Genomic DNA, 25,593 nt, shown 5'->3' with positions numbered 1-25,593 from the left:
GAAATGTCAATTTAATTGCAATTTGCAAAGAAATAGCAGTGATATTATAGAGGGCTATTTGTAGGAAAGGCAAATATGCATAATAGTTGCTTTATATAGTACCACCTTAGAGATTTTCCTATATTTTTGGATATATGTTAGGGCTTTATATGAACGACAGGACTTTTCCAGTGTTTATATGCAAAAGCATTTTATATTATGTGTCCTGTGAATTGTCAATAGTCTGCAAAGCTGAGGGTGATGGCTAAAATTCCCACAGCTTGTGTTTCCATGGATATTATGTTATCTAGAGAATTCCGTGTAGTGTTGCTTTGTATCATTAAAGGCCAAGATTTTTATGTTGTTGTAAATAGAAGGAAAAAAAAGATGAATTTGAAAAGGCAATAAAAATTTTATTGAGTACAACAACAACCAACAACTGTTTTGGCCCTAAATTATTTCAGTGTTCAATGACTTGTTTCCTTGACATTATAATCCATCTCCATCATAACTATCAGCTTGCCGCTTAAACCTCTGAAGAGCTCTAGTGCTTAATAGCAGTCGGGTAACAAGACACTGCATTGGCTGCTCTCTGGTCTGTCCTCTCCTTTCATTAGGAACTATATCTGACCCTTCACTTGACTGCTACTAACCATTAGACATGTTTGTTTACCACCGTTGGGTTCTTTTTTTTTTCTTTTTTTTGTCAGGAATTTTCTCTTTTCATTTCCTCCTTCTTAACATGTAACCTTGGTTCACACTGGCTGCCATCCTGTCAGTAAAATCATGTTTTGATTTTACTACATTGTGTAAATGAAGACCAACTGTTCTTCCAATGCTCCCATATTCAGTCAACTCACAGTTGGAGTTGTCCTAAATTGTTAAATGAATGCGAATCATTTCATGCCTAACACATTACTGAACAGGTGGCGTGTAAGGCATGAATGCAGTAAAGCTTAGGTTTGACTCATTTCAATCTGGAGCCTAATTGTGATGGGTTTATCATATTGTCATCCTGCCTTCACTAGCTGAAACTAATCTCCTCTGTATCTTTTTTCTTTTCCTCCCTCTTTTTTGCCTTTCTTTTTTTTGTCCCCCCCCCCTTGTTTCCTTTTCTCTAACCACCCAGCCACCACCGGCAACTAACCCCTGACCTTCTGACTTCTCAACTTCACCCTATGATGACCTGCCCATTGCCTGCCTACAGATCACTTCTCTGCTCTAAAAACACAACAAATGAGTGAATAATAGAAAGAAACAGAGCATTAAACAGCTTTCCCTGCACTGGCAGTGGAGATGCGGCGTCTCTACACCTGATCGGTGGACACGCAGCAAAGCCTAGAAGACGCCCTCCAGTTCAAAAGGTCTGTAGGGAGCGGACCGTCCTGCCACTGTAGACCTGCACTGAGTCCTTTGTAAGCAATAAGCAATAATGTTTAGCCCAGTCTGACCCGATCCTTCACCCACATACTTACACTTACCACATACTCTACAGCCCCACAAAACATGACACATGATGTTCAGAGCTCCAAGCAGACACAGACCCTGCCTTCAGTCAAGAGAGAAAAAAACAGCCCTCGTTGCTCGGCCGTTACCCAGGTGTGACGGTGACACATCTGTCTGAATGTATTATGTGATGGTGTGGCATTAGTGCGTGCACCTTTCTGTCCCTGTACATTGTTGTGTGAACTGGTGAAATCACAACTCTGTCTTCTTGTCTGAAAAATTATTAAGGGATCAAAGGGAACTTAATGACATTTGGCGTATTAGTATAGGCAGTGCAAAGTGAATGATGAGCATAGAGAGGTGTATTTAGCATTTTCCCCAACAAACAATCGAACACTTTTCAGTGGACGAGTTTTTCCGAGGATGTATAAGCCATGCTTGCCTATCTGCTGTACAAATGTATCAAATTTGTAGATAAATGTTCAAAAAAATGACAAAAAAAAAAAGTTAAAGAACATATGTACAGAAAACTTTTAATATCCTCCAGTTCAGGGGAAGAGAAAGTATATATTTTTACACCTGAATCTTTTATACAAGTATTGTAAAGTGAAAAAAGAGAACACTAAACCCTTTATGTGAAAACAATCCCGTTTTCTGTGATTGGATGTAGAAACGGACGACCAAACCAACCTTTTCATCCTGCTGACGGGAGGAAGGGGTGGGGGTGGGGGGGTGGGGGGGGTGGGGGGGGGTGAAATAGAAACATTACAAAGTGCCTTATTGTGGTTCTCATGGTTTCTTCAATCTGAATGTGTCATCATTAGTGGCGAATGAGTAGGCCAGTGCTCAGTGCACACAGCTTCTTCTGAGGACAAGTTGCGCAGCCTTCTTTAGTTCCCTCTTTCAGTTTAGCATAAGTCGGCGATTATTGAAGACATGTAATCTTGCACTGAGTGAAAATTCTAAATCTGAATCGTTATCCTTAAATTGCTATATGAGCTTTTTGGTTAATTAGTATACCTCAAGAAAGTTGAGAAACAGTCATGCATCCAGCCCCAGACCTACGGATTATGCTTTTAATATTGTAGCCAATATTCCACCTGTGATCCTTTTAATAATCTGTGAACCTGTATGATGGAATTTACTGTCTTGTGTTTCCAGCCTAACAGTAATAGCGTATGCCACTGTGAACAGTTAAAAACATTGCAATATGAGTGAATTGCCACGATGTTGCACCAACGTCACTGTATTTTTCAGTGGAAGCTGTGTGCACTGCCCATGCTGGACTGCACCATGTCTTGTGTGTCTCCCATCCCCCAAATCTTTCTTTACTATGCAACAAAATGGCCTCTGATGTCTTGTGGGGGTTCTGTGAGTCATTAAACATGTCTTCCTGTACCATCCTCACTTCATTACCACTTTCAGTTTTAATCCTGCAGTACCGTGACCATATTATTGTATTTATGAAGGTATTAAAATTGAAGTTCAGCCTGTATTTTGGAATAAGATGAAAACAGCCTGTCAAAATGTCAAAAGCATTGCTTCTTAGTAGTTGAGATTATGAAAATGATCCGATTTGAAAATATTATAGGGAAAAAAGCTTGACAGTACAATACAGGTTCGATCTATCTGTGGATCAGCCACACCATACTATATATCGCATGATATTTCACCCTAGATAGCAATTAAAATATAAAATCTGGTTTGTGTTGGTTTCTGATTTTTGTTCCCCCCCAAAATTCCTGATATTATTTCTGTGAATGTTCTTTATTATATGAGTGAATATGTGTATTACACACATGCAGACATAAGACTCATGTGTTAGATTCATGCTATGTGTGCCCCTACCCAGGTATTGCCTATGAGAAAAATATGTATGTCTGTATCAACAGCCATTGTTACAAGTTTATACCTTATTTTTCTATCTTATTTTATATGTATGTAATAAACTACATTAAATGCCTTGTCTCTGTGCTATGTGTATATGAAGAATCCTTGTGGCATGCCCATCCCATTGCGATAAACTAATATCACATTCTATAACCAAATGTTGCCAGAAGAATCTCACGGGTAGTTTCTGAATAACGTCCTTAGTGGAACTATGTATATTTATAAAGTATGTTGATGTGAATGGAGCTGTGCCAAGACAGCACTTTCCAAATTAATAGAGCCATATTTTATTTGTCCCTACCAATCTGACAGTCTTCATTATTTGATTCAATAGTAGCCTACCTAATGCACAGGGATGAAGAAATATGCTTAACTCTAAAAAGAGCCATATAATTTAATACTTAATGAACTCATTAAGGCCATATGCAGTTGACTTGGTGGGCAGTAGTGAGGAGTTAACACTGAAACAGCACATATCAGTATTCAGACCCAGGATTAACTACAGACTTAAGCAGTTTCATGGACAGTTTTGCGCTAATGGTTTTGTTGGCTGTTGACCAAAACAGAAGCTTGTCTTAGATATGACCTTCAATTTAAGTAAGTTTTTCTAAAGTTCAGCTGTATGCTACTGACTCAAGAAGGGAGCAGTACTGTCCAAAACGACTGTCTGACAATTTGTTCAAATCACAGTAGTTCACCCTGGTACACTGGATATGTTTCGGGCAATGTAAATATGATGTTATTAAACAATTAGGTTATTAAAAGGCCACCATTTTTTTTTAAATTTTTTTTTTCATTTTTGATGACGTGCGAAGGCAATATTTATCTCCAAGACAGAATTGTATATGAAACTTTAATTTTTATAATAATATTATGACATGCCTAGAGTTGTAACCATAGCAGATGACTTTTTCTTCGGGTGATGGTGCAGTTTATTAAGTAGAGAACACAAAATAACTAGTTAAGAACATGAAAAAAGCACATTACACACACTGCCTGTGCTTTGCTGCACTTTGATTTCGTCTCATAGCCACATTATAGTAAATTTGTGTAAACTAAAAATATAAATAAATAAATCTTAGCATGTGCTTGGAGCAACTCTTAATATTCCTCATGGCATTAGTATTACATATTACATTAACAAAATGCATTATTGATCCTTTGTCACTGTGGTGAATGCAGTCAGATGAGTATGTTTAGATTAAACTGTAGACAAATGCATGGACAAAAAAATTAATAAATCACATTCACAATTGTTGCAAATGTCAAAAGATCTGAAACCTCTATAACCAGATGGTGGTCCTGTTCAAGCCCTTTATGCAGACCCCTAGATGCTAAGAGTGAATGTGACATTTTGTGAAAAGCAGAAGTTTAGCAATAAGTCATATTCTTCTTGATGCCTCCATAGAAAACATTTGCTTTAGATTTTAGATCTTTATTTTTATTTTACACAAACACAAAAAAAAATTAAAAGTATACACACACAGGGCATGATGTCTTTGCCTACTGTTTTTACCAGCATGCGATGCATTAACAAACTTTCATGAACGTGTTAGAACTAATGATCATGATCGGCTCCGCCAGCAGCACTGCATTACACAGCACAAGCCATCGTAATTCAAATAAATCGAGCAGACAACAGTGTTTTTTCACTGGAGCAAGTGCACCCCTCTGTGTGCCCTCCTTTGTCTCTCTAGCCCTTTTCACTCCTTTTTCTGTGCAACATCCTTCCTTCAATCGCATCCTCTGCGTCGTCTTCAAGTCCAAGCATGTGCAGCGGAAATTACCGTGTCTATCACAGGACTCAAATTGCCTGGGCCGCTGTGCTCCTCTGCTCACCACTGATAAGGCATGCTGAGGATCCTGCTGGCTGTTTGGGGGAAGAAATCGCATCTTGAGTCGCCACCGGGTGTTCAGGCATGAAAGTGTTTGTTTGTGCTGTGGAGAAAAAGACCACATGACCAGAGCTGCGAGGTATACGGCTCACTCGCCTGACTTTTCTCCTTCCTTTACTCTCGCTTCCGCTCTCCGCTCCTCTCAGCTGTGTCTGCACTCGAGGGTGTAGTGGGTTTCAATTATACGGTGACGTTGAGAGAGAATATTAAGTCTGGAATGCATTGCTTTGCTGCTGAGATAAGAAATGCACAGTGAAATAAACTAGTCCACCTTGTAATGAAAGCGTCAACTAATACAGTGGTGTACTCGTGCAAAGTGTGATAGTGTGATGTCTGTGAATAGGGAATGTTTTCTTTTGGTGCAACAATGTCACAGCTCAAGTAATCACAACCCTTTTCCCAGGAGCTCCTTCATGTTTACTCAAATGCATAGAAAATCTCTCACTTTTTTTTTTTTTTTTTAAACTACAGTCTTGAATGTAGTATGATTTATCCACTGTAACAGAAGATATACAGTAGTATGAAATGCCATCTTAGTCACCTGGGGCTGTCGAAAATATTCAGCTAATTTAAATGAGAATCAGTCATGACAGAGAAAGAGCAAGGTTGGGTGGACAGAGGAACAAGAGCGAGATTAGAATGAGAGACAAGCCTCTAGGTGAGATCAGATTCCCCCTGAATCGGCAAACGTCAGACACTGCTCTTAAGAGCTCCCTTCACCCCCCCCCCCCCCCCCCCCCGCTCACACACACACACACACACACACACACACACACACACACACACATATATATATATATATTAGCCTGTCCTCTTTATCCTAATGTAACACAATGCAATGTGCCTGGGAGAGAGGGAGGGGATGGGGCTAATGAGAGCGTAATAGTGCTGCTAAGATGCAGAGGGGACTGCTAGGATAGGCAGGCTTGAGGAAAAGCGAGCCAGCCAGGCTGAGTTAAAGAGTCCTTAGAGAGTGTTTAGTAGGAACACAGGTATCACCTTAGCCATGCAAGGTACACTGCTGACCTTCATGTCTGAGCTGGGCGCTACAGCTCAGCTTTCTGGAGCCAGAGAGGCGTTCTGCACCGGAAGACTGTATCCGTGGTCTGCCACTGCTCACTCCAGTTAGCAGAAGTAGTAGTTTCATTTTCAATAACACTATCACTTTAATCGTTCCACAAACTCTTCATATTCAAAAGTTCAGCAGCAAAGCACATATTAATGAAACCTGACAGTTCCTATTAATGGAGGTTTCCTTTCAGTCACCTCCAGATTATTGCATGAAATACATAAATATATTAAAGTTAAAGCAATTGGCGAAATTGTGTGACTTTTGTATGCTTTTTCACTAAGAAAAACATTCTGTTTGGGATAGTAGCATTTTGTAGTATTTCCATGAAGAATATTTAAAATAATTGCAGTGATTTTTTTCCCTTCTTTTGCTTTTTAATCTATCGCCTTCAAAGAGCAGAGAAGAGCATAACAAAATTCCACACAGACACTAATCGGAGCTCCACATCGAACCCTGGACCCATTACCAATACCTAAGCACAAGTGAACTATTGGATGCCATTTCCATAAAACCAAGCTACACTAAAGAAGCTGTTCCTGAGAGCAACCAACAAAATGCAGCACCTGAACTTCACAAAGCATATTTAATTCAATTCTATTACAGTGCAATCTTATTTCTATAGTGCATTTAAAAAAAAGGCCAAATATAGATTTAAAGCGGTCCCTAATGAGCAAACCAGAGGCAAAGGTGGCAAGGATAGACGACAAAAGGAAGAGGAACCTTTAGAGGAACCAGACTTAAAAGGGAACCCATCCTCTTCTGGGTCACACCAGATAGCGTAATTGCGAGTCATTACTCTTCCATAATTGTATACTATAGAGTCAAGCTGTGCTTGGTGTGTTGAAAGGGTCTGCAGTGTGAGCATCAAAGTCATTTTGATTTAATTAGAGTTTTACGTTTTAAGTCTACAGTATTCAAGTGATGTTGTTTACTGAATAATGAATGAGACTTGAGTGCAAACTGTTTTAAGTAAATGCACTCTTCAGACTATCTAAGTAAGAACATCCACAGCCATTTTTAAGGTGTCTGTGGAGTACGATCCAAAGCAATCTCACAGCAAACTTTAGGCTAGTCATGTGAGGATCAGAGCATCAGGATGGATCTGGGGTAGTGGTGGCTTGGTGGTTAAGGTTAACTCTGGGTTATTGATCAGAAAGCCAGGGGTTCAAGCCCCAGCACTGCCAAGCTGCCACTGTTGGGCCCTTGAGCAAGCCCCTTAACCCTCTCTGCTCCAGGGGTGCTGTATCATGGCTGACCCTGCGCTCTGACCCCAGCTTCCTGACATGCTGGGGTATGCGAAGAAAATAATTTCACTGTGCTATAATGTATATGTGACCAATAAAGACTCATTATTATTATCAGGCAGGGATCTCATCACGCATTGTGGTATTTAGAACCACACTTTTCTGCGAAATTTCTGTCCATGTTCATCATCACTGACCCATTATCCAGTGTAAAATATGGTTGAGGATCCTTTAGGGCTGTTTGACACTTTGTGGAGTGCCCAGGGGCTTCAAAACTGTTGAGATGACCGTCACAGTCTCTGGATTTGAACTCTGTTGAAAACCCATGGTCCAAATTAAAGAACACAGTACACATGAACAAAACTAAATATATTAAGGGGCTTCAAATGTTCTGCATGAATGAGTGGAGCAAGATCCCTCTACACTGTAAAAAAAAAAGTCATCTTAGCAAGGGAAAATATCTTGAATATAGTCCCAATTATCTAGCATTTCTTATTATAGGATTACAGTAAACCAATTATAATATCATTAAACCTATTTCTAGACATTTTGACTTGTTTCTCGTTTTCGTATTTTATTGGCAAATAACTTTGACTCTTTCTAGAAGTAAATGCTTAAATTAGCAAAATTATCTGCCAGTAGAACAAGACTATTTCAAGCACAATACATGTGTACTATTTCGAGTATAAACGAAATAGGTTTAATAATCTTATGCTTGGTTTACTGTGATCTTATAATAAGACACTAGATAAATGTGACTATATTCAAGGTATTTTCAAGGTTATATTCAAGGTTTTTGCAGTGTACAAGTGTCTCCCACATTTTTAGGCATTAGAGGAAGAGACTCAATGCTGTTATTGGTCTACAGGGAGAGTTCATTAAATGTTAATTGTAGGGTTACGGAGGAAAAGGTGAACTAATTCATTTTCTAAAAATACATTTGAAAAAGATGTTGAAATGAAATCTATGCTGTGTCCGTTTACGTTTGAGCTCAAAATATGTGTTAATTCATTTGTGTTCATTTTCAGTGCTAATAATTATGGAGTTCACTGTATTTCTCCAAAATGTTTTTTGAAGAGTGCAACCATGTTTGAGTTTTAGAGGAGAAATAATAATAATAATAATAATAATAATAATAATAAAGCACAGTGCTAACTCGATCTTCTCACTTGCAGTGTTGCAAACATGAGTGTTAGTGAGCCCCTCTAATGTAAGAGAGGAGTAATTATTTCACTTATCTAGTTCTCAAGCCACTTTGACATATTCTGAAGCCCATTAAAACATCTAGCAAGACCTTGTGTAATTTATGTACAGTATGCTTTCATTTACTTCTCTCATCTGCTAATGAGGAGAGAAGACAAAATTATATTTAACCTTGAATAGAAAGAGAATTGGTTTCTTAATTTTGTTTTTTTTTTTTTAATCTAGACTATAAATACATATTCACAAATGGCCTTTTAAGAGGAAATTAGTCAATAATCATTCAAAATAGGGTTCATTAAAGTCACTGGCAATATGTGGATGAAAAAGAGCTGCCTTTAGCTGTCTGAACTCATGCCTACATTAAAAATGTGATTAAAAATAAATAAATTAGTGCTGCTGTTGTGAAATAATTTTTCGGTCAAAATTCATCCCGAGATGTAAATGTCAACCGCTTTTAAATCACTTTAACTGTAGCTTGTAGAAGCCTGCAGAAGCAGGGTGAAACTACTTTTTTAGACCTAACTCACTCAGAGGGTGCAATGCAGCAGTGTGGCTAAAAAAAGTAGGTATTTATCCCACTTCTCTTTTTTCTACTAAAGAATGTGTCAGGCTATGTTTCTTATGCTAATTCCCTCTGTACTCCAAGCTTGGTGAGAATCAGTTGAGCTCTAAATAGTTATTGTCATTGTTTAGCATCCAACAGAAAAACACCATAGTGACACTGAAAATTAGCCTAAAGTGGCATTGAATGGAAGCCAAATGAGCAAGAAAAGTCTCTTTGCAAAGTACCGTGAGAACCTTTCCATCTTCAAAAGAATTCTCTCAGCCCTAAAGACTTGATTTTGTACGCTGTAGCTACACATATTCTGTCATTATGCCTCTTTTAATCAATGCTTTGCCACTGTTAATAATTTTGTTTTCCCTCTCTACTTGACTGAGCTTAACTGAATATTGATATTGAGACGGAACATTGAGAAATGCTACGAGACATTAGGAGTTAAATCTACAGTAATGATGTGCATTGCATATAACAACACAAGTGAAATTTTAGCTAGATGATAAAAGACAGTGTGCTACAGCACTATTTTTTCCAGCAGTTGGGCTGCATTTAGCATTCTCAGCATGGCTCTGTGAAAAAGGCTTTGGCTGACTGTAGAGGATCCTTTGAGATCACAAACTCCATTAGACTTTCAAACCTTTGTTTGAGTAAAAGCCTAGAAATTGAAGGATTACAAATTTGTCTTTAAACATGTCCAAATTCCTGCTCATTCCGGTCTCATCGTCCCCATGCCCCACCCGTCCCCATCTCACCGCCTCCAAACTGATTTAAAGGCCGCTACCCTCAAACGCCTGCACTGTTTCCATGTTTCCATAGCAACCAAGTCTGAGGGTTTCTTTGGATTTGCAGTGAGATGCAGACCCATAATGGGGATCTAAATAGAACAGGAAGAGAACAGTAGGGTGGATAGGAGGGTGAGAGCAAACAGAAAAAGGGGGGGTTGGGTGGGGGGGGGTTAGGAAAGCAACAAGAACAGTAAAAAAATGCATTGATAATGACATCACCCACATTTCCCACAGCAGCCGATGCCTTAGCAGGAGCTGGGCCTTTCATTTGCTGGCTTTGGGGTTCGCCTTTCAGGAGGCCTGGGGAGGCCAGTGCGCCCTTCATCTCAATGGGCTTTTTGTTGAGGAACAGAGGAGCTGTTTCTCGACCCACAGAAAGGCCTGGCTAATTCACTTCACGGTTGCCAGGAAGCCAAGGCCTGTGAGCTCCGCAACAATGGCAAACTTCATTGCCTCACTTCGGCGGCCCGAGAACTCACAGCTGCAGCTCCAGAATTCTAATGGGAACTTGTTCCTCCTCTTTCTGTTCTGTGCTCTCTCTCTCTCTCTTACTCTCTTTCTATCCTCTCTGTCCCCCTGCCATCCAGTTTTTTTCCATCCTTGCACAATCTTTCATCTTTCTGTCTGATGTGATGCCCCCCATACACTCTGCATAAAAGGAAGACAGAGTTGGCAGAATCAATAGACTGTGTGCAAGCCACAGTTTAAAACTAGTCCAATCAACCAACCCAATATGCATGTAAATTATATTTAAATGACATTTAAATATGCAGATTCATGGATACATTTAAATCAATATAAAATTGTTAACTTGAGCTGATACAGATGAAACAAATGGCTGGTCAGGTAACTGCTTAATTTGACAACTCTGCAAAGAAAGGTCATTTAAGTGTGCTGGTTCTTTCCTCGGTAGCTGGATGCCCTCTGTTGGAGTGAATGTGTAAACTGCTGACTGAGTTGCCTTTAACCATTATTGGGCTTTTACAAAATGTAGCACATACAAAGTGGTCATTATGGGTTCTCTGAAATTTTGACTCCAGATTTTTCTACTTATGCCTGTATTTTTATAGGAGATACCACTGTGGGAATGTGAAAAAATATATATTATACAAAAATAAGATAATAATAATAATAATAATAAACCATCCATCCATTTTCTGTACCGCTTATCCTACCCAGGGTAACGGGGAACCCGGAGCCTTCCCAGGTGACTGTGGGCACAAGGAAAGGGACACCCTGGATGGGATGCCAATCCATTGCAGGGCACAATCACTCACACTCACCCAATAACACACTACGGACAATTTAGAAAAACCCTTCAAGCTACAATGCATGTCTTTTTAACTTGAGGAGGAAACCAGAGTAGCAGGAGGAAACCCCAGCGGCACAGGGAGAACATGCAAACTCCACACATGCAGAGGGGAGGTGGAATTGAACCCTCAAGGCAAACGTGCTAACCACTAAGCCACTGTGCCCACCAACAATATTATTATTGTTGTTGTTATACAAATAAAAACAGGACTTTTGTTTGTTTAAAAACTGTTTTCATATTGTACCAATTAAATTCAATTAAATTGTATTTGTATAAACACTTTTAACAATGGACATTGTCTCAAAGCAGCTCCGGATATAAATTTTAAACATATAAATATATCCCTAATGAGCAAGCCACAGGTGATGGTGGCAAGGAAAACCTCACTGACATGACATGAGGACGAAACCTTGAGAGGAACCAGACTCAATAGGAAACCCATTCTCATCTGGGTGACACCAGGTAATGCGTTTATAAATAAATCCCTTCTATAACTGTGTACTATATAGTCGAATATAGTGCAGTTGTGTAACCAGGAAATTCATTAAAGTTTTAACATAAAGTCTGTTTTGTTGAAGTTGAAGCTATCAACTGTTCACGGATGGAGACAAAATTGTTTGTGGCGATTGCAGACCAAGGCCAAATGAGGTCAAAACAGATCAAAATCTGTCAAAAGTGACCAGCATATAACGCATTGAACCAGATAGTCATACAGTCATGTGAAAAAATAAGTACACCCCATGGAAATTCTGCTTTCTTTTTTTTTCTTTTACATATTTGGACAAGCAAACATATTTGAAACAGTGCCTATAAATAAAGGAAAATTCATTTTTCAATTATTTCTTCAACAGAAATATTAATAGATGTGATACACTTCTGTGGAAAAAGTAAGTACACCCTTGGCCTCAGAAGCTCTTTAGCAGAAACAATTTCTTTGTAGGCATTTGCATAACCGTCCACCAGGCTTGCTGGAATTTTAGACCACTCTTCCATACATTCTTACAGTTGCAACATGTTTTAGGGTTTTCTTGCATTTACATTCCATTTCAAATCCCACCACAACATTTCAATGGGATTCAAATCCAGGCTTTGACTAGGCCATTCCAAAACCCTACATTTCTTCTTTTTGAGCCATTCCTTGGGGGATTTGTTAGTGTGCTTAGGATCATTATCCTGTTGAAAGGTCCACTTTCATTTCAACTTCAACTTTCAGACAGATTGCCTCACATTATCTTCAAGCACTCTTTGATATAATTCAGAATTCATAGTTCAATCAATGAATGCAAGCTGTCCAGTCCCTGAGGCAGCGAAGCAACCCCAAACAACATTTCCACCACGTGCTTCACAGTTGGTATAAAGTGTTTCTCCTGAAAAGCTGAAAAACTGTCTATGGTCTGCACCAAACATGTCTGCTGTTACTGTGTCCAAACAACTCTTTCTTTGATTCGTCTGTCCAGAGCACATTATTCCAAAAGGCCTGGTCTTTGCCTATATGCTCATTGGCAAACTGTAGTCTTGCAAAGGCTTTACTGTTACTCAGATGCTTTAAGGTTCAACTGTTGTATTTCAAGTGAATGTTCATTTTATTAATAATTTTAGTATAGTTATGTCATAGAGAAGTCTGTTAGTGTATCATTTATCTGAGATACCTACCTGAGATCAGTCAGCTGTATGAAAGAACTGTGTGAAAGAGTCTGAACCATTTGATTACATGTTGTTAGGATTTGTTTATCTATTTATTTATTTTTTATATATATATATTTATATTTATTCAGATGTAAGAATATTGCATTTTCTTCATGGTTTTAAATACTATGTTTAAATAAAGACAACACAGATACTAAAGGGACTACACATTTTGGAGGCAATGTTGAAGGAATAGTTTACCTAAAAAGAAAATCATTTCTCCACACTCAGGTTTCAAAGTTGTGTTCATTTGAGTAACATTTTTTGATGTCATCATTAATTTTCATTAAAGGGGAATCAATATGCAATAAAAGGTGGATGTATTTCTTAACAACTCAACTGAGCAATAAAAAAAATTGTTGGTTATAATGTTGTTATACATTCACCACACTGAGGCCCCACTCATCTCGTTCAAAGTTTGTTCCCATCTTGATACTGCAGAATTTTAAAATTAATATTTAATATTAGACAATTATTATATTACAACCAAATGGTTTTAATACAAAACCATCACAGTGTGCAAGTATGGTAAAAGAATGAAAATGCAATAGAATTAAAATGATTAAAATTAAAAGTTTAAATTGCAACTCCAATCTTCAAATAGAATGGCATTGGACATGCATACAATAATGACAAAGCTGTAAAAAATTAAATTAAAACTACAAGAAAAAGTGTTGACATGTAGTTTTAAAGGTGTGTTTTTTCCCTAGTGTCGCTACTTCCTGTCATCATTTATCACAGCGCACCTCAGTGCGATTGTGGATTTCCGCATACTTGCCATCACTTTTGGATTTTCACCTAAATTCCACCCATTTGTGAAATCCCACCTACTTGTGGTGTAACGTCCTCCCACTTGGAATTCTCTGGGCTGCAGAGATATATCTCAGAAAAATTAAAATTCCATGGGGTATACATATTTTTTCACATGACTGTACATGTTAATGTGTACTGGAGTGCAATTATGGTTATTAAAAGCTTTGTTGTATTTATTCCCTATGTTACTGCACTCCCCTGGACTCGGTATCTAGACTTTCGGCAACATAAAGAACATTGGGTGTGTGCAGTATATGTCTATACTAGCCTTATTTTGTAGCCAGGAAAACAACAAGCCGGGTTTAGACTTTTTTTTCCATAAACAATTTCCACAGAATTTTTGGTGCCACAGTCCTTTTTACAAATGTACAAATGAACTTCACAATCATTATTAATAATTATACACAGTGTTCAGTAGCAGCAGGTGACCGCATTAATAACAACATAATACATTAAAAACAACATTAATAACCCTCAAACAAAATTAAGTCGAGAGGCTGTCACATGGTTTATCTTATGCTATAGGCTAGTGAATTTTTAGAGTATATCACTAACAGGGTTTCAACTAAATCTCCAGCCCAACTACACCTCAAAGCCCAGACAATGTACTGAAAACTTGCCCAAAACATTGGCCACTAGAAAAGGGAGACAATTTTTTCTCAGCCTTTATATGGGGAAATAAACACTACCCCTGTATTTCTGGTATTCGGAAAATTATTAGAGCATATCTTACAATACAAACTGTTTTGTGCATAATAGACACATTGTCTACACTTTGCCTTTTTGTGGAAATGTATTAAATATAAACAAGATCATGGCCACGGAATATTTTTAAACTAGCCTAATCTGGCAAACATTATTATTAACTGTCTCGACCGCTGCTCATCTTCACTGAAAATTGAGCATGGTCAGTGTGATACGATTCTTCCCAATCATATGTTCCTGCAATACCGGAGGCTGCAGTTTCAGGACCGCAGTCCTAGGACTGCATATCTAGGACCCTTGTTTTTTGTGACAGCGCCACCTACCGAATTGGAGAACTGCAGTCCTAGGACCACATTTTAGGACCCAAGTTTTGGAGGACCGAAAAATGTACAACCAGGGCAGTATTTCAACCAAATACTAACCACTTATAGTCTTAAAGGTTTAGTACACCCAAATACTATTTACTAAGAGCTGCATGTTGAGCAATATGTGTGACTAATTAGCATAATTAACTCATCAAGTAAAATAAACAGGAATTAATATGCTATGGCCTTTTCAGTCACTAGAATTCAACCACATATTTTAAAGTACAGAGGCAAGACACAAGGATGACTCTGGGGGCAGATTTAAGACTGTGTATATTTTATAAAATAATAAATAACAATTTAACACACACACACACACACACACACACACACACACACACACACACACACATATTTGTTCATCAGCTGCCACATGGACAGAATCTCTGTCTTCACCGAAAGAGTGAAGTGAGAGAGAAAGTGAATGAAATAAGGAACATTTACTTGAACATGTTCAACTCTGTAATTTTAAATTTCATATTTAAAAAAAGCTTAGTGACCACAGAGCACACATACTCACACACACATTATATAGTATACATATATAATTAATATACATCAATCTTCATGGCAATTAATGTTCATATTACTGTTATTGTGTACTGTTCAAAGATTTGAACAGTACTCTGTTTCTTGAAACTTTCCTGTCAATAAAAGCCCTATGAACTGAGAAAAAAAATTAACAAAGAGGGAGGCAAGAAATCTGAATAGATATTACATGTTGACATGACTTTCAATTTCAATTCAATTCAATTTTATTTGTATAGTGCTTTTAACAATGGACATTGTCTCAAAGCAGCTCCGGATATAAATTTTAAATGTATAAATTTATCCCTAATGAGCAAGCTGGTGGCAATGGTGGCAAGGAAAAAGTCCCTGAGATGATATGAGGAAGAAATCTTTAGAGGAACCAGACTTGGAAGGGAACCCATACTCATCTGTTGTGTTGGTCTTCTATGCAGATAAGCAAAAAGGATGTCCTGTTCTTCACTGTCGAGGTAGACATAAGACATATTATAACTCAATTTGCATTCCCCAAGAGAGTGTTTTCAAACTTTACCTTCATGGAGAACTGCAAGGTTGCAATGGATCTCTAAATGGGTTTTGACTTTGCTCAGCTTTGTTGGGTGAAACAAAGCTGAGCTGCAGAACAGGCAGTGGAAGTCCTTGCAGCATGTGGTGTATTTCTTCAGTTCGGGCATGGATCTCCCTTTTTGGATTGTTATGTGCTTCTTGAAAAAGAGGGAGCCCAATTGGTCAAATTAAATATTTTAAGTTCATTTCAAGTTCACATAAATGGACATATATTAGGCCTAAGCCTAGTACTTGACCAACAGATTTTTTTAAAATCTTCTGACATACTATTGCCTACATTGAGCTAAATCTGTGTCCTTGAAATCACTTCATATAGACTATACAGTATATGACGGAATCTAACACGTGGTATGTTAATAGTCAATTACAGTGGGGGAAATAAGTATTGGACGCGTCAACATTTTTTTTCAGTAAATATATTTCCAATGAGGTTATATACATGAAATTTTCACCAAACATCAGTATTAACTAAAGAAATCCGAAAATCTACAGAATTCACAACATTAAAGTCCATAAATAAAGTTATGTGTAATAAAGTGGAATGACACAGGAAAAAAGTATTGAACACGCTAAGAAAAAGCAGTTCTCCAAGGCAAGGTAAGGCAAGGAACCAGCTGAAATCCATAAGTAGCTAGAAAGTAATTATACCTCCTATCTGTGCAAATTAATATCAGCTTTATTAATATTATTATATTATTTAATAATAATATTCGCTTTATTACACATAACTTCATTTATGGACTTTAATGTTGTGAATTCTTTATATTTCCGGATTTCTTGCGTTAATACCAAAGTCTGGTGAAAAATTCATGTGAATAGCCTCATTGGAAATATATTTACTGAAAAAAAATTCATGCGTCCAATACATATTTCCCCCACTGTATTATGCAGGCCTTTCTGTTATTTCTGACCATTAAAAAATGTCAAATGTCTCACTCAACATTACAAAAATGTCAAATGTCAAAATGAAGAGACATGTTGATAACATGTATTGTGGGGTAAACAGGCAGTCAGAACAGTGTAAATATTAAGATTATCTTTAACTTAATTAAAATGGTAAAACAATGAGAGTTATTAAACAAGCTTTCAAAATGAAGACAGTAACATTTTAATGTAGCTGACAGGCACATCATATCGACATGCTTTTATCATATTTCTTAAGTTGAATGTGCTGACTGGAATTTATTATCATAGTTATTAAGTCCACACATAGTTGGGGCTTGCCAGTCGCACTACAGTTTCATTAAACCAATATGCTAACATTTCGTTTTACAGCATTAGAAGTTAATATATGATGGTTTCTATATAGTGCATCACTTCGGCTGCATTAACTTTCCTGTCCAATTCAATGCATCACTTGTTTTTAATGTTAAACAAAAAAAGTATTCACATTTTGTACTCACTCTAATCGTTGACCATATTCTGTTGCCAGAAAACAATGCGGTCACTGGTCCTCCACTTCGGCAGGTGGCGTTGTCACTAAAAACCTAGGGTCCTAGAAATGTGGTAGGACTGAGGTCCTGAAAATGCAGCATCCGGTATTGCAGGATCATGCTACTCTGTCTTCCCTAGTAAACCTCTAGTAGCAGTTCCCATATTTGGTCACTAGGTGTCATCATAACTCTATGGCACTCGCAGCCCCGGGATTGCGCAACATGTAGAAAGGCGAGCAAATCAACGGAACGTAGGCTTACAGGTGTATTTAAAAAAAAATTGGAATATCGCGTTAAAGTTCTTTTTTTCTGTAATTTAATTTTAAAAATTGGAACTTTCCTATAGTCTAGATTCATTACACATAAAGGGAAACATTTCAAGCCTTTTTTTCCGTTTTAATCTTGATGATTGATGATCTTGATGGCTCGTTGTGCAGGAATTACTGCATCAATGCGGCGTGGCATGGAGGCGATCAGCCTGTGGCACTGCTGAGGTGTGATGGAAGCCCAGGTTGCTTTGATAGCGGCCTTCAGCTCGTCTTTACTGTTGGGTCTGGTGTCTCTCATGGATTCTCTATGGGGTTTACGTCAGGCGAGATGGCTGGCTAATCAAGTGCAGTAATATCATGTTCAGCAAACCAGTTACTAGTAGTTGTGGCACTCAAGTCTTGCTGGAACAGGAAATCAGCATCTCCATAAAGCTTGTGATGGAAGTAGATGGAAGCATGAAGTGGTCTAAAATCTCTTGGTAGATGCTGCATTGACTCTCGACTTGAGAAAACACAGTGGACCAACACCAGCAGATGACATGGCCCAACAAATCATCTGTGGAAACTTCACACTGGACTTCAAGCAACTTGGATTCTGTGTCTCTCCACTCTTCCTCCAGACTCTGGGACCTTGATTTCCAAATGAAATGCAAAATATACTGTCATCTTCCCCATGATTGTGGTTGTGTGTACTGAACCAGACTGAGAGATTAAAGGCTCAGGAAACTTTTCCAGGTGTTTTGAGTTAATTAGCCGATTAGCACTCTTCTCAGGTCGACATTTCTTATTATAATTTCTTTATTCTGATATTTTGAGATACTGGATTTTTTTTTTTTTTAATTAAATTACAGGAAAAACTAACTCTTCCACAATATACAATTTTTTAGATGCACCTGTATATGTGTCAAATATCTTTTTTAATCACTCAAACGTATTGTAAATAAGAACTTTGAGTTCTTATTTTGAGTTCTGGGGGGGGCAGGGGCAGGTAGGTTATTATGTTCGTTTCGAAAATGCCTGTTTACATTTCTCTTTCTTTTTTTAAATAAAGGCACAATGCACATGAAACTCATGAGGAATTCCAGATGCCACCCTTTTGAAATGGTGCGTTCAAGTCCTCCTGGGAGAGCATATTTACGAGTTGGGAAGTCGTAACTACGACGCCAGGTGCATTCAAGTCATTTTGGTCGGAGCAAGATGACGGTGCACCTTCTCTTAATTTACTACAGCAAGTTTTTAACTTGACTTCTTGAAAAATGAAGAACAAAGAATGCACCTCAGGTGTGTTTTGCTTTCTCATGTTTTTAATCAATTTATGAAGCCACTGTAAACTTTATCGTTACATATTATATCGTAACTGTACAATGCTATCGTATTTTGCGCAGGCAGCTAGCTTGTTTTATTGTAAATTTAAAATAAATAAATAAATAAATAAATAAAGCCTGACAAAGGCATGTTAAGCAATTTGTTTGTATTTCAATAACTTGCTGCATATACCAAACACAAATCAGCTTCTGAGACAAGTAAACATTTAAATAAATTGTCAACTACAGGCGTTGCATCCATTGATTCCACCATGTTTTCTTACTGACACGCCCCCAATACGTATATACGACTTTGTGGTGGTGTTCATGTGTCCGTTTAACTCGTAAGTACGATCTTTCCGACATGACTTGAACGCACCACAAGGCCAAATCAGTGTGAGCAGCAGAGTTAAGCAGCTCCTGTCACTACATTCTCTCTCACATGCACATCTCAGTTTTGTCGCCACCTTGTGGTCAACACTGCACTGAAATATATAAAGACATCTCAGGATTACAATTGTGGCTGTAGCTATCAGAATAAAAATATTAAAAAGTCAATGCTTGAATAGATTTCAAATGATATTTTACTAGTCCCAAATTAAGCTGTACACACTTCCACTGTAACAAACAATGCTGACTAATTCTAGCTAATAATAAATGAAACAAGGGGTGTCCTGAGAACAACATGTCTAAGTGATGTATAAATCCTGTAAATAACCAGTTTGTCAATATTGGAACAATGATGAAATGACCAAACACTGATCAATCTGATCCTTATTCACAATTTTACTATATTTCAAAATGACATTGTACAATGTATTGCGAGTAATTCATTTCTGATATTGGGTCACCATTTTAGTTTGTTATTCATATAAAAATGTAACTATGAAATGAATGGATGAATGAATGAAGACAGAAGGATCACACAACTACTTTTCTTTCAAAGACTTCCTGTTGGTTAGTGATTTGAGCAGCTGTTTCAGGAATGTGTGTGCAAACACACACACACACCCCTACATTCCACGAAACCAAAGGAATATTTATAGTTTGCTAATTTTGAGAACTATGAAATGTAGACATACTGCTTGAACCAATGGTTTATTACAAAATTGCAAGACAGAAAATTCATAAATTGTCTTCTAATGGCAAACACAACACAAAAACATACACCTCATATTAGATGTAGGTCTGCCGCATCAAAAAATGACACAACGACAGCGGTTAAAAACAGAAGGTAATGATATGGACATGACCCATAACGTGGAAAAAAGTGCAGAAAACACGGAGGAACCTGTTTACCGCATACGAACGTTGGATGCAAGGAGAGACTAATAAGATTAAATGAATGTTTTTACTAAGCGAATTCGACCCTCAGCTTCAAGGTGAACAGAACAACTATTTCAAAACAAACAAGCGAAGAACAATCTGAGTACCAAGCATATTTGTGTTTTTCTTTTGTTTTTTCCCCCCCATAACAACCCGAGTCCAATATCGGAGCTGTGCTTGAACTCAACACCTCCGAAAGATTCATAGTTCAAACAAGTAATGGTTTTAAAACAGGTTAATCGTTGCTATTTAACCTCAATTTGAACAATAAATGGTTAAGCAGACGGTCAAGTCGATGTGAACGGTGAAGAACACAGAAAACGCTGCTGAGGTGTACAGCCAAGAGAGAACCGATCAAGTGCATGTGTACGGATACTTCCTAAAAGCTTTGGTGGTGCTCAATCATTGACAGCATCAGAGAACTTATGATCAATTTCATGATGTGAATATGAACTATCATTTTGTCTTATAAATCAAATATTTGAAACCGGTGTGAAGAGTACAGGGTGGACAAAAAGCATCATTATTCTAAACTTTCAATCTAGCACGGCCCATTTTTATTTATTTTTTGCTCTCTGTAACATTTAAATCCAAATTCATAGGTATGTAGTGCTTGGTTTGTTTATCAATAGTGCAATGCGTGGTGAAATATGAAATCCCCTGGTTATTTCATAAATTATTCAACGTTATTATTCACAAACCATTCACACATTATAACTTTCTTCATGGCATTTTTCATTTTCACACATATGCACATATTTAAAATGTATATATATTCTGGAGTATATTCTCTCAATATATTCAACATGCACACACACGCACTAATTTATATGAAGTCGCCATTTTTGAATGCAATCCTGTTGACGGCTGCACCATGATCTGCAGTTCTGCGTAACCCATGTGAATTTTCATAGTTTGACAAACGGACAAGTAACCTTTCAGAACTTTCGCGCTTTAATCAATCAGACGAAGGAAGTACAGTACTAGAGAACCCGAGCACTGTGCAGAGCAAAATCTGACTGCAGTTCTGATTTCTCAAACATGGAGGAAAAAAATTCCTTCAAGAAGGCTTGTCTACTTGGCAGGGCAGAACACAACCGATTTTCCAAATATCAAGTCAACATTTAAATTTGAACCAACGAATACGAGTCACTGAGTGTATGCGTGTGGTTTAATAAAACCTGTTGCCAAAAGAAAAGTGAAAATATGAGAATAGATGATTATTTGTTGGTCTAAGGTAAAGGGAGGAGAGGTGACAGGATCTCTGGTCAAAAAAGGTCAAATTGTTGAATTTTGTCTAGACATCAAACCTCAAACCCAGCATTTAACAACTTTTCAGTGTCTTTTGGGGAGCTGATAGCCACAAAAATTACTATAGGCCAACTAACAGCAACACTGGATTCCAATTATTCTTTGCCCTTTTTTTTTTTTTTTTTTTACCCTACGATCTTTTCTATTAAGTACTTCATTTTGTTTTCAGGTGTGTTTAGTGCAAGCATCCAAAATATTTAACACTTGCACTGCTAATGTCATTTTTTTTTGTTATAAATGACTACAAATAAAAAAAGGTAGACATAAATAACACTACAGAACTGGCAAAACTATTATCATGCCATTAAATTAACTGTCCCTAACCTTGACCAAAAAGGGAATGTCAACAAAAATGTACAAATCTTTTATACTTTACACTGCCAAAGAACATCCTCGAACATCACCCCACCAAAAAAAAAAAAGAATCAAATGATAAAGTTATTATTATTATTATTATTATTATTATTATTATATTGATGCCTATTGCTGACAACACACAGCCAGCGACATCACGCCCACCTCACAATGAGAGCAATGCCGAATTATCTGTCCTTTAAACCAAGAAAAGGTTGGGGGAAAAATAAAGGAAAAAAGGGAGATGGGGGAAAGAAAAAAAAAATATATATCAAAAAACAAAAATAAGGACTTTTCCATAAGCTGTGCTTGGACAGTCCTGGAACGTGAGGCTCTCTCACTCGGACTCAGACTCCAGAGGTGCACTCTCGTCGATCATCTCACTTTTACATTGTTTAGGTGCCTGCTTTAACCCAGAATGGACCTTCTTGTGGCGCGAGAAGCTTGAAGAGTGAACAAAGGTCTTCCCACAGTGCTGGCACTCGTAGAGCTTGCCAGAGGCGTGCGTCTGCTGGTGCTGCTTCAGGTTAGACAAGCGCACAAAGGTCTTCTTGCACACATTGCAGGTGTAGCGCCTGTCACCAGTGTGCGGTTGCTCGAACTTGGCGAGGGCAACACCACAGCCTGTATATGGCTGATTGTCATCATCGTCATCATCATCAGGCAATGGCAGCCTTTTCTTGCCACCTTTGCGGCGCTTGTTCTTCTTGCACAGCGTGTAGTAGTTAGGTTTGTCACGCGAGCAGAGCTTTAAGCGGATCTTCAGGTCGGAGGACTTGTCCAGTGTGTCTCTGCCCTGCGCGTAGGAGTTGAGCAGCTGCCGCACATGAGACACTTGGTGCTTGGACAGATTGGTGGATGTGCTGAACACCATGTCGCATTGTGTGCACTGGTACTGCTTCTCACCCACAGCAAACTTGCTTTCGGTTTGCTGCGACTTCTTCTTCTTTGACCCACGGCCAGACGGGCGGTTCTGATGGGTTATGATGGGCACTGGTGTGGGTGTCGTGTATAGTGGCTTCAGGTTTTTGTCCAGGCCTTTTTTATGGATCAGCCTGTGGCGCGAAAGGCTTGAGCTGTGGTTGAACGACTTGCCGCATGCATTGCACGTATGCAGTCTCTTGATTTTGTGGCACTTCTTATGGATTGCCAGGAGCCGCTTGCCATTGCAGCGTACGCCACATAAGTTGCACTGCAGGAGCTTTTTCCCATCCTCTGATTTGCCACTCACTTTAGAAAGAGGTGAGGTGGAGTTGGCCAAATGGTCACCTGTAGAGTGTAGGTGCAGGTGGCGAGCCAGACTGGACGAGTGGCTGTAGCTCTTGCCACAGATGTGGCAGTTGTACGGCCGGTTTCTCGAATGGGAGCCCCCTTTATCCCAATCACTGTCTGAACCATCATCATCCTCCTCTTCCTCCTCCCCAATCGGGGTGCTCACAAGCACTGTGTGCTCGTCGATATCCGACACGCTCCTTACCTCCTCCTCCTGTGAGGCAATCAGGCCAGTTTCCGTGTCCTCACACTCCGTATACACAGCCTCATACGGGACAAAGAACCTCTCGTCAGACTCCGTTTTAACCAGCTGGTCAGACGGGAAGCTCTCGTCGGACTCCCTTTTAACGCAGGACAGAGTAAATTTAGAGCCAACCTCAGCCCACTTGACCACATACTCGATGGGCTGGGTATCGAGTTCCACCGTGATAAAGTCCGCGCCAAGAGCATCTGGTTCAGATGAAGTTAATTCAGTTCCTGTATCCTCCATCAGGCCTGTTCTTTAACGGTCCAGTCTTGTCGAACTCTCGAGTTAGACAATGCAGTTTCTCTGGATATCACAGCCTCAATTCACGCCTCGGTCATTCCTGGGGGGGGGGTTGGGGGTGTTACGGGACGACAAATAAAAAATGCCTACATTAATTGCAGCAGGAATATATTATATAAATAAATCAACACATTAAACCGCTCGCCTGTAGTCTCTCGAGAATAGTTCCAAACTTATATTACATTGCAAGCAGAAAGAGGAAAAGACTCGGGATTTAAATACAGGATGTAGGCAGACAAAAGGCTCGACCTGCAGTCAATGCAACTAAACATTAGTAAGAAATGTAAAGCCTTGTACAGTACTGGCTTGAGAAAAGGTCACAGAGACTACAGTTACGCACGTCAGGATTTCGCTTGGGGTTTAACTGAGCTCGAAAGATTCAATATGGAGGTATAAAGAACATGTTAAACTCGAACACGGAATACAAGTCACCCCGAACTTAAGTGTAAACCGAAAGCGTCTGCCCACGTAAGAAAGCGAGAGGTTATTTCCTCATCGCGCGGGCCTCGGCGCCGCCGCTTATACTTACTGCGGCGGAAGCTCTAGCTAAGCAAACGTAAACAAACGCGGAGACGAGGCGTTTTATTAGTGTGCTCACCGTCGTTTTGCAGTTCGGACAGTAAATCGAGTCGTCGAAAGCCCGCGTTAGTGAAAGCAAATACGCAAACAAAGCATTGCAGCGCCTTACAGGAAATACAACAAGAGAGGGAAGACACGGCGCGCGCGCGGTGCATTCTGGGTACCACGGATTAAAAGGGCTGTTCGGCGACACGCTACGGAAAGGCAGAGAAAGTGTCCGCAATGATGTCGTTTTATCGGACCTGGTGCATGCATACTGACAACACATTTAGTGCTTTAAAAATAAAATAAGTCAATCAATAAATAAAAGACACATACAAACACCACGCGGAGGAATCAGTAATCTTCCAAAATCATCAGGCTGACCTTCCTCTCATCAAGCACATCTTTCTGGCCTGGATTCAATCCGCCCGCCATAAATTGCGCTGAAACTCACAAACCAACAGCGTGTGTTTTAATCACACCTCGAAACCAAATCTCCAGCGATCACACACTCCGTGTGATGCTTATTTGTAGTATTAAGCGCCTTACAGGGCTTTAGTGAGGAGCTGGGCTTGACAGTGCTCATCTCTCTGTGCGTGCTGAGGACATCACCCGTCCAACATCAACCTACACTACACATCACCCTACAGGGGAGAGTTTAGGCAGGGTCTGGGCGTTAATCCCCCCTCTCTCGGTCTTTGAATAGCAGGAAACAAACGAGTTTCGGACCCGTTCTCGTTTATTACAGGAGCACTTACCGAGCCAGAACCAGAGCCGCGTTAAATCAGGACGGATTTCAGAAAGCTGTGGCCGGTGTGCTCCCACGCTACGGCTGCTTTCGGAAGCACACACGGTGAATGCAGATGGAAATTCACAACAGAAATTGGAAACCAGGCGGCCGTGTTACACGTAAACGCGGCTAGGACACCGTGCCTTCCCCCGCCACTTTACAATGCCGATTAGACGCTTTGTCTGCGATATGTCTGTAAAGGGTTTCTTGGTAGGCTCAAAAGACAACGCATAGACTAGTATTTGAAGGCATTACCGAGCATCTGCCCTGAAAAACAGCCGCGTTTTTTTTTTTTTTTTTTTTGGTCCTCGCAGTAATCTGACTGCTCGCTTCTGCCGCACCTCTGCCAGATCATAAACGATGTCGTCATGACTGTC

General features: G+C 39.1%; 2 protein-coding genes across 8 annotated transcripts in view; one reads left to right on the top strand and one right to left on the bottom strand.

Annotated features, from left to right (window-relative positions):
• The window catches only part of LOC108263706 (KH domain-containing RNA-binding protein QKI), an 80,166-nt gene extending 78,035 nt beyond the window's left edge, over nucleotides 1–2,131 (top strand). For 2 of the 3 annotated variants that reach the window (XM_017464765.3, XM_047154318.2), the window contains one exon: nucleotides 1,109–2,131. In XM_017464765.3, the coding sequence (XP_017320254.1) occupies nucleotides 1,109–1,125 (17 nt within the window). In that variant the 3' untranslated portion in view covers nucleotides 1,126–2,131. The remainder of the gene's footprint in view (nucleotides 1–1,108) is intronic. The other variant, XM_017464768.3, reaches the window with a different exon arrangement.
• An 18,006-nt stretch (nucleotides 2,132–20,137) lies between these two features.
• LOC108263228 (zinc finger protein 883) lies at nucleotides 20,138–25,585 on the bottom strand. 5 transcript variants are annotated; one of them, XM_017463832.3, is made up of 3 exons: nucleotides 24,976–25,148; nucleotides 24,763–24,869; nucleotides 20,138–23,905 (listed from the first exon to the last, which is right to left on the bottom strand). In XM_017463832.3, exon 3 carries the CDS (start codon nucleotides 23,806–23,808, stop codon nucleotides 22,384–22,386), a length of 1,425 nt encoding a protein of 474 aa, XP_017319321.1. In that variant the 5' UTR covers nucleotides 23,809–23,905; nucleotides 24,763–24,869; nucleotides 24,976–25,148; the 3' UTR covers nucleotides 20,138–22,383. The 5 variants fall into 5 exon arrangements, with proteins under 5 accessions (XP_017319321.1, XP_017319318.1, XP_017319320.1 ...); XM_017463829.3 differs by lacking the exons at nucleotides 24,763–24,869; nucleotides 24,976–25,148 and adding an exon at nucleotides 25,472–25,585; XM_017463831.3 differs by lacking the exons at nucleotides 24,763–24,869; nucleotides 24,976–25,148 and adding an exon at nucleotides 25,185–25,465.
• Between the last annotated feature and the right edge of the window lie 8 nt (nucleotides 25,586–25,593).

This window comes from Ictalurus punctatus, chromosome 3 (assembly GCF_001660625.3).
Source record: "Ictalurus punctatus breed USDA103 chromosome 3, Coco_2.0, whole genome shotgun sequence".
NCBI lineage: Eukaryota > Metazoa > Chordata > Actinopteri > Siluriformes > Ictaluridae > Ictalurus > Ictalurus punctatus.
Note: the sequence above shows the minus strand (reverse complement) of the source record. Positions and strands in the feature narration are given on the sequence as shown.